General features: G+C 41.9%; 1 protein-coding gene across 2 annotated transcripts in view; it reads right to left on the reverse strand.

Annotated features, from left to right (window-relative positions):
• The window catches only part of AEBP2 (AE binding protein 2), a 72,466-nt gene extending 64,652 nt beyond the window's left edge, over positions 1–7,814 (reverse strand). The window contains exon 1 of one of the 2 annotated variants that reach the window (XR_007135868.1): positions 6,984–7,814. Coding sequence is in view for 1 of the 2 variants with exons in the window: in XM_047787452.1 (XP_047643408.1) it covers positions 6,984–7,645 (662 nt within the window). In the remaining variant the exon portion in view is untranslated. The remainder of the gene's footprint in view (positions 1–6,983) is intronic. The other variant, XM_047787452.1, reaches the window with a different exon arrangement.
• Between the last annotated feature and the right edge of the window lie 2,346 nt (positions 7,815–10,160).

Consider the following 10,160-nt stretch of genomic DNA (forward strand, 5'->3'; position numbering starts at 1 on the left):
ACTATTCATGTCCACTATTGTCCATTTAGTTCTAAGGTCAATATAGCTATTATTTTCACAAATGCAAACTATCAGTCACGAAGATGAAACATGTGGTAGATAACTGCAAATCCCAAGACCTTTTAGTAATAGATCAGTGGTATTACTTACATATTATAAACTATTAAAAATAAAAGATAAAATCAAGAGGATTTTTAGGTGAACTATATATATTTAAATGATTAAAAGGTAGATTTTGTAATGAAATATTTTGGTATAGCATATCCCTTTGCAAATGTCTACACTACACATTTACATATACTTGCCACACATTTTTAACAGCTGGTACAGATTAAATACCAATTTACCAAGCATTTAATATCACATAACACTAATAAATTGTGTGCCAAAAATAACGATCTTACATAATAAGAACTACGACTGTCCCCCTTTTGCAGATGAGAAACCTGAAGCAGTATTAAGAGGTTAAATAACCTAAATAACTATGGCATGGTTACCCAGCTTAAATGAAAGCCAGAACTCAAATCCAAATATTCTGACTCACACTGTACCCTTAGCCATTTCTCTCCCTATATTTTCTCCCCTTAACTTCAAATTTTCCACTTACCTTTGATAAAATATTAAGCATTTTTCTACAGTAAATGCTTCTAAATGCTTAAAAAAAAAAAAAAAAAACTCTAGTGACTATCCATTTCAGATTTTCCATACTCATACTAATTTTTCAAACATGCTTTTTACAGAAATGTACCATTTCACAGTTGTCCAATCATTTAAAGAACATTTATAAGACATCTCTGGATGCCCTCTAAATTGGTAGTTCTTAACTTAAGCCAAGCCCTTTTGAGACTGATAAAAGCCGCTGACATCTTCTCAAAGAAAGGCCCACATAAAACTTTGCATATGATCTCATTGGCCTGACTGGAGAACACCCCCAGAGAAAAACTGGCCTTAAACTCCCTGTAAAAATACCAAGATCCAGGAGTTCCCATGGTAGCTCAGCGGTTAATGAATCTGACTAGCATCCACGAGGACACAGGTTCCATCCCTGGCCTCACTCAGTGGGTTAAGGATCTGGTGTTGCCATGAACTGTGGTGTAGGTCGCAAACATGGCTTGGATCCTGCACTGCTGTGGTTGTGGTATATATAGGCCGGCAGCTACAGCTCCAATTCAACCCCTAGCCTGGGAACCTCCATATGCCACAGGCATGGCCCTAAAGAGCAAAAGGAAAAAAAAAAATACAATGATCCAACCAAAGGCACCAATTCTTAGCCCTCACTTTACAGTCTCCTTCATCTCCTTCATTTATATAAATTCTACTGTTGCTATTTCAACTTAATTCCCATAATTGAGTACTCACCATAACCAAGTTACTGTGTTAAGACACCACAAAAATCCAAAAGAGCTGAACTGTCTCTGCTCTCAAAACTACCATTCTACAACAAAAAGGATGAGCCAAGCATTCAAATAACATATTTTTCAGAACAGTTCAGAGGCCTCCTTTAGCAGAAACTCATGCAGACCCTGGAACACCTTCATGGTAAAACCTAGCCTTGTTTTGACATTGAGGAATTAAGGGTCAAAGACATTACTTAAAATGGTAATATAGGTAGCAATTGTAAGATCTGAATTGTGTCCTCCAACACTTGATTACAAGCTTTATACTTGTAATCAATACTGATTTGCAATATTCTATGTCCTTTACCTACAGAATAGAGCCATAAATGATAGAAATGAAAAATGCAAATATGAGAATTAAAAAGAAATTAAAACCAAATTTAGAAAGACCAGGAAAAAATTTGTTGTAGCATTCTGATGGGTTTTGAAAGGTTGTCAACAAAAATCTGAAGCAACTATTGTGCATCATGGTGTGATCGAAAAGAAAAACAGGAAAAACCAATCTGCTAAATGAAGATCAATGAAGAAAATGTGAGCAGGTACATTTAGGTCATAAAATCCTTGGTTCTCTGTCTCAGATGACTTGCTCTGGGAGAAACTAGATGCTATGTTCTAAGAACACAAGAACAGCCTTATGGAGATACTGACTTGGTGAGTAACTGAGGCCTCCTGCCAAAAGCTAAATTAAATGAGCCATCCTGGGAGTGGATCCAGCCCCAGTCAATCCTTCAGATGACTGCAGTGCTGGCCAACACTTACTACAACATAAGATTCTGAGCCAGAACCATCCAGAAAACACTCTCCATTCTTTTGTTTTCATTTTTGTTTTTTTGTCTTTTTGCCTTTTCTAGGGCCGCTTCTGCAGCATATGGAGGTTCCCAGGCTAGGGGTCTAATCTGAGCTGTAGCCTGGGCCACAGCCACAGCCACAGCAAAGCTGGATCCGAGCCTCATTTGCAACCCACACCACAGCTCATGGCAATGCTGGATCCTTAACCCGCTGAGCAAGGCCAGGGATCGAACCCACAACCTCATGGTTCCTAGTTGGATTCGTTAACCACTGAGCCAAGACAGGAATTCCACCCTCTCCATTCTTGACTTTCAGAAACCACAAGTCACAACAAATATCTGTTAAGTTGCTAAATTTTGGGAAAACTTTTAGATAGCAATGAATTAGCTAATACAATAGGCAAGGTGTGGGAGTGCTCGTTGTGATGCAGTGGAAAAGAATCCAACTGGGAACCATGAACTTGCAGGTTCAATCCCTGGCCTTGCTCAGTGGGTTAAGGATCCAGCATTGCCATGAGCTATGGTGTAGGTCGTATACAAGGCTCGGAACCCACGTTGCTGTCGCTATGGCATAAGCTGGCAGCTACAGCTCAGATTCAACCCCTAGCCTGGGAACCTCCATGTGCCTCACGTGTGGCCCCAGAAAGACAAAAAAGACAAAAAATAAATAAAAGTAAAATGACCCCTTAGTATCTCTCCATGTTAAGTTCAATCCTGAAAGCTGTAGTCTTATTGTTGTTTGTTTACTTTTTAGCACAGAGCCATACCTTCCTTAACTGAGAGTTACGATATATCATCAAAGACAACTGAGACCTGTTAGAAGAACTTCCCTAAATTTAGCCAATAAAAAGGTACCTTAAAAGAGGAATTCTGGGAGGCTATGAACAGCTTCAGAGCTGAAAGATGTGAACAGTGTAAAGCAGTTCCATCATAAAGTATGACATCACCTCTTAAAAAGTATTTTATTTCCGGAGTTCCGACTAGGAACCATGAGGTTGCAGGTTTGATCCCTGGCCTTGCTCAGCAGGTTAAGGATCCCGCGTTGCCATGAGCTGTGGTGTAGGTCACAGATGGGGCTCGGATCCAGCATTGCTGTGGCTGTGGTGTAGATCATCAGCTACAGCTCCAATTAGACCCCTAGCCTGGGAACCTCCATATGCCAGGAGAGCAGCCCGAGAAATGGCAAAAAGACAAAACAAAACAAAACAAAAAAAAGAAAAGTATTTTATTTCCTCAACTATGCAGAGTCTTAATAGATCTCGATGATAATCTCAACATGCAGCCTTCTAGTATTAGATTTAGAATTAGCCTATATACTAGGAAAAGATCTGCCTGATCATACTACTGCGAAAGTGGGCAACAAAACTGTTTTCCCAGAGTCAAAACAATCTTAATTATACCTCAAAGTCTGCAACCCATAGGCCGGAAATCCAAATTTTAATCCATAAAACAGTAAGGGCTTGTGGCCTTTGCTCATCATTAAGTTTCACACTAAATGCCCTTCCCTATCACACTATTCTTATACATGTACCCTTCACTTGACACCCTGCTTAATCCAGAAAGGCTGATAAAAATGGCTTTTTCAAAAGTAAGTGATAGCTTATATTGGGGGGGGGGGGTTTTAAAAATAGCCTCAAAATAGAGGCCATTATTATCAATTCACTTATAAAGATAAGGAACTCAAGAGAATTTTCATGTATATAATCTGATTCAACAACCAGAACTAATCTTTACACTTAAAAAATTTCAGAGGCTTTTTTTTTTAAGGGCCACACCCACACCATAGCCACAGGCACACCAGAACCAAGCTTCATCTTCGACCTACACCACAGCTCACAGCAACGCCGCATCCCCAACGCACTGAGTGGGGCCAAGGATCAAATCTGCGTCCTCATGGAAATTAGTTGGATTCATTTCCTCTGCACCACAACAGGAACTCCTCGAGGCATTTTAAATTCTAAAATTCTATTTAAAAATTAACTTAGGCTCTGAAATTAAAAGGTGGTAAATTTTTAAAAAGTACTTAAGCTTAAGTTCAAAGAAAAATAAAAACTAGTTCTCAGTGGCCTCGCACAGCTAAATATTTCCCCCCAAGAAGATTCCATTATCTTTATGATCGAAGTAAATTACATATCAACTTTAAGGTTTTCTATCTTTCCCAAAATAGACACCAATACATTATGCTGGTTTTGAATAACTTTTTCCTGGGAAAACAATGTTTTTTGGTACCAAGTGTGATTTAATCATTTTATAAATTAGTCACTTTTGCAACAGTTCAGATATGTGTTGCAAAGAGATGCCTTAGATCATAAGCTTTAATATCCAAGTCTTTATTATTCCTTTCTTAAAAATTAAGATATTTCAACTAGTTCTAAAGTACATTAGGTAAACTCAAAAGTACAATCTAATATCAAAGTTAAAGAAAAATTCAATAGGTATTCTAATAGAGTAAATTCTAGTAATAAAATCCTTACAACAGGAATGCCTCATGTTTTTAAAAAGCACTTTAAAACCACGACATCCTTCCGTCAGTTATAAAAATAAAGACTTTCTACAATGAAGTCAATCTATAAAATCCTCAGATTGGCGTAATCTGTAGGACAGTCTATAAGAATTATGAATCCTTTACATATTTAAAATAACTTAAAAAAAGCCTCAAAGGCAAAAAAAGAGCATTTTAAAATTAAGATTATCAAGACTACAACCAGTTTCACTAGTAATAAAAGTTTTTTTTTTCATACAAGTGATAAATCTACTATCCTATAATGGTAAAATAATTACAACATTTTGTAGTCTAACCTTTAAGCATAAAGAAATGTATGTTTGGTTATCACATTTTAACCTTATTTGGACTTGTGGTACCAATATCTTATTCCTCATTCTGAAATATGATGTAAGAATTACATATTCAAGTGAATATCTAATAAGAATGAAGCCGAAACTCCACTTCCTTAAGTCTTACTTTACCGATTATTCACTGTCTCCTAAAAGGACGTAGTAGACAAATATTAACTCAAAAAACAACAACCTGACACAGACTGCTTTTAGCTTGTTATTTAAAGTGAATTATTCTACCTCTAGAGAAGTGGAAATAGCAGGGGACTAGAGAACCTTTGTTCGGATCCAGCTTCACCACTTCCATTCGACTTAACTGTTCTGAGTAAGACATTCAATTTGCTTCTTCATCTGTTAAATGGAGGTCCAAATAATACTTATCTTCCACCAAAGTTGTGGAAATGAAGTGACTGAGACATTTAAATCCTGCGGTGCTAGGCAAGTTTATGTGTTTATGTGTGTACTAGGTAAATAGAACAGCTCTGTGGTAGATGTTGATTGTATAAACTAATGTTAACTATCAAATATCTACTGGTACTAGTGAAGGAGTATGTAGTAAGATGATAAATTACACATGCTTCATTGTGCAGTTCACATCAATTTTTAATTTTCCTGAAGACATCCTCCTTCCTGCCATGCCTAGATAGTTCAGTACAATTCTTCCAAGATTTGCACAGTCTATTTCACTCCATCTGAGATGTTTCCCTAACTAGATATTAAAGTAAATGTCAAACAGAATCTGATGCTATCTTTCATAACATTAAATTATAAGCCGATGTACTCATTTTTATCAGTCAACAGTCAGAATTCCTAAATCTTTAGAATACTTAAACTTTGAAATCTAAGTCAGTATTGTTAAAAATTCTAACGCTCATCGAAACATTAGCAGATGATCAAAATAACTGCTAATATACTTTAGTATAAAACGCATAACATGGCTTTCTGTTTTAAAAAGTATATTAAAAACCAACTGGTTAAAACATGAAGTTTTCCAGAGATCAAAAGTAATAATACAAACAATTGAAACCTACTGTAACAATAAGTTCTTTAATGTCTCGGGAAAATGAGGTCCATTTTTGTTAGTCTCCAAGTTATTTCTTAAGAAAAATGCTACTAATCCCTTCAGAGACCTTGCCAATACAGGACTTTAAATATAAACATCTAAAATCATGACTTAACACGCTGAAGCATTACTATAAAGATTTTAAAACGCAAACTAACACGCTGTACCTTAAGACTTCATTTCCTTACGATTCCAACTCTCTTTGATTTCGCAAAGTTATTTTTAAGGACACCAATTCATTACTCTTTTATACAATGATTTTTAGGTTTTTAAAACTTTTCCCCCAATTTGATCCCCAACCAAATAGGAGAAGTTATTAAAATCACTTTGGAGACTACGTTAATGGCCACCCATGAGGAATTCTGGAGGTTCCGATTAAATATAAAAGAATAATTTTTGCTTTTTTAAGTAAAGAAAAGTGATGGTTGGGGGTCTTCTCCCTGAACAAGGAAGTTCTGTTAAATCCAGGCGAGACCAGCCATGTTGGAAAACACTTGTCAATTATAGTTCTGACAAGTATCCGCGAACACGGTTGGACCAAGCTAACCTTGTGTACCGAGGTGTGTACATCAAGGCCCTCTTCGGCTCCGTCAGAGGATCCGGGCCTACTTTGGGGATTGTTTCCGAGTTAGAGCCGTCCTTCGGTCCGAACCGAGTGCAGAGCCGAGGGGAAAGAGGGCGGGGAAAGGAGAGTTGGGGGGGAAAGGGTTTGAGAGTTGGAAGCCGCTATCCGCAGCGAGAGGGGCGCGGCGGTCGGGAGGTTTCCGAGTTGAGCGCCGGGGGGAGGGGCCAGGAATTCGGGGAGCAAGGGAATCTCAGCAAAAAGTCCCCTCTGCCCACTCGGAGGGGCCTAGGGGCGCAATAGGAGGCAGGGAAGGGCGTACGCTTGGGTGCACTGACCTGTCCTCCGAGTCCATGCGGCTCAGGGGTTCCCCATCCGACGACATCTCCAAGCTGCCTCGCCGGCCCCCGGAGGTCGCACTGCTTCCGCCTCCCCCGGTCCCGTAGCCCTCGTCGCCGCCGCTGGAGACGACACTGCTGCTGCTGCTGCCGCCCCCGCCGCCGCCCTGGCTGCCCCGCGGTCCCTTGGGCTCCTCCAGGCCCTCCTTGCCGTCCCCATCCCCGCTGCTGCTGCTGGCGGCGCCGGGGCTCAGAGAGCGCGTCTCGTCGCTGCTACTCCCGCCGCTGCTGCCCACCAGGCTCTCGGCGCTACTCTCCTCTTCGCCCCCGCCGCTGCTGCTGCTCTCGTCCTCCTCCTCCTCGTCTTCCTCCTCGTCCTCGTCCTCCCCGGCCTGGCTGGCGCTCTCGGGGCTAGGCTCCGACATCGTCTCCGCCTCGCCGCCCCCCACTCCGCCGCCGCCTCCGCTGCCCCCGCCGCCGCCGTTCAGCAGCAGCGCCGCCACCGCCTCGGCCTCCGCCTCCTCTTCCTCCTCTTCTTCCTCCTCCTCCTCCTCGGGGGGTTCAGCCCGGCCCCGCGCCGCCGGGCCGGGGCTGCCGGGGGGCAGAGGGCTCAGGCGGGAGAGCTCCTCCAGGTCGGCCATGTCGGTGATAGCGGCGGCCATGGCGGCGCCTGCTCCTCCTCCTCCTCCTCCCGGCCGCCGCCGCCTCCCTCTCTCGACTCTCGATCCCTTGCCCCCTCCCAAACGCCCAAAACTCCGCCGACGCCGCTGCAGAGCAGGAGGAGGGCCCGCGAGCTGCGTCAGCCTGCACACGCGCTACGGAGCCCGCGCGGGGACAGGCGCGCGACTGCGCGCACTCACGCGGAGACGGCTGCGCGCCTGCGCGGCGGCACGCGGTGGCGCCTCCCCCGGTCGCGGGTTCCGTGCCCGAGCCCCCGCCTGACCCCCGCCCTGACCCCCCCCAGGGCTCAGAGTTTCCGCAGGGGCCTTCCCACGCCTTCCCCCGACTGAGCAGCTGCCGGGACACGCGGAACGAAAACCTGAGGGCTGCCCGGGGATTCTAACAGCCCTCCACGTCTCACACCAAAGTCATTCGTTAGGGGGTGTTTGGGGAGCGTCCCCCGGTGTCCAGGCGCTAAGCCAAGAATCGAACAAGTCCCTGGGCTTCTGAGAGCTTACAGTCTGCGAAGAGAGGCAATTAAAATGAGTAAAAATTCATAGTACGATAATACGATGCGGGGTACTAAATCCATACGCGCTGCATAGAGCCACAGGTTTTCATCTAACCTGCTTTTGAACACCCCGAAGAATGGTGAAATCAGTCTCAGAGCAAACATCTGTGTTCAAGATCTTAAAGCTTTTTAGGTCCAGAGCCCTCTAAAACAATGTTTACATCCTTGTGCGGTTTAAAGTGACATCCACGTCTTTCTTCAACTACTTATGATTTATAACTGTCACACTTTTTTAAAGTTAGCCAGTGAACCCCAAATACCACCCATATCCACTTTTTAAAATATAATCTGCTTCTACTTGGGTAATTTCCATCAGTTGTCTTCTGGAACTCATTTAAGTTCTACATTCCCTCCAGAATTTTGTCCTAATGTTATATTTTATATTTGAACTGTTTTACTGATCATCTTATATTTCCTTGTAATGAAAATGAATATAGAAATTTAAGAGGGTTTTTTTCCCCTGCTTTTTAGGGCCACACTCAAGGCATGTGGAAGTTCCCAGGCTAGGAGTCTAATGGGAGCTTACAGCTGCCAGCCTGTGCCACAGCAACAGCAATGTTGGATCCAAGCTGCGTCTTCGACCCACACCACAACTCATGGTAATGCCAGGTCCTTAACCCATTGAGCAAGGCCAGGGATTGAACCCTCATCCTCATGAATACTAGTCAGATTCGTTTCTGCTGAGCCGCGATGAGAACTCCCTAATAGTTGTTTTTAAATTTCTTGTGATCATAACACTCTAAGTCTTATTATTTCAACTATATTTTTTAACTGATCAAACAAAAAATATATTTCAAATATTTATACATAAACATTAAACACAAAAGTAAAGTTTTCTTGGCAATGCATCTTAGAGAAGTGAACATCTTTTTTAAATGAGATTATCAGTAGATGAGTATTACTAGAAACAGAAAGAGTTCCTTCAATTCTGTTCCCAGATTTCAATTCCCTGCATGTAAGCATTGAGAAAACTTGTTCACATGAATGAATAAGTACATGAGAATGAATGGAGTTTTGTTATAGCAAGGCAACTCAATTCTTTGAACTCTTTCCAAATTATATGCCAAAAAAAAAAAAAATCACATAAAGATCTACCAGAGGAAAAAATAGTTTTAATGATCCGTTGACAACTCTGACTAGGTTCTTTTTCAACTTTGTTGAAAGCAAGTAACTGAAAACCACCTGACTTGTAAAAGAATGTGTTACTCATTCTCCTTCACCAGTCAATTGTTCCTTTTTTTGGTGTCCTGAAGGTTTTTTCATCCCCGAGTACCCCACCTTAGTAAGATGTGGAAAGGGGAAGAATTATGCCTTTCTTTAGTAAAGCAGGGAAGGGACAATTGGATTAAGGGAAGCTGGAAAGAAGTCCACATTAAACTCTGACCTCAGGGCACATTTTCAGGCAAATCAGTTTTAGGTACAGGGGAAGTGAGACTCAGAGAACTGATTGCCTTAAGACGGTCTCCTCACTCATACACATCTTGGAAAGACTTCAATATGTCATGAGTACCCCAGTATTATGTCTACTGGCCTAGGCCTTTGGACTGCTGTTATATGTTCCATATGTTGCCTCGAGGGAAAGTAAAAATAAAATAATAAATAGCATGGGGCATTATGGTTTATGGATACCTTCACACACACATAATGCGAAATGCTAACCACAAACATATTAACCTCAAAGCCACTGTCTGAGATATACAGGAATATATTATCATCCTCCTGTATTGTCAGTTAAGAACTATCGGAGACTTTAACTGAAAAGTGTATTTGCCAAGCCCCATGTGAAGCCTTGGAGATTTTGGCTGAGTTTGCCTGAGTTTAATCAAGGAAAAACTTTATGAAGAATGTAGGATTTGACCAGTTGTCTAAGTAGGATATGCTACATTTAAGTCATATGAGCTGGACCTTGAAAAGTGAATAGAATTCTGTGTGAGGGGGAATTCTGG

Source organism: Phacochoerus africanus, chromosome 7, assembly GCF_016906955.1.
Source record: "Phacochoerus africanus isolate WHEZ1 chromosome 7, ROS_Pafr_v1, whole genome shotgun sequence".
In the NCBI taxonomy this organism is placed as follows: domain Eukaryota; kingdom Metazoa; phylum Chordata; class Mammalia; order Artiodactyla; family Suidae; genus Phacochoerus; species Phacochoerus africanus.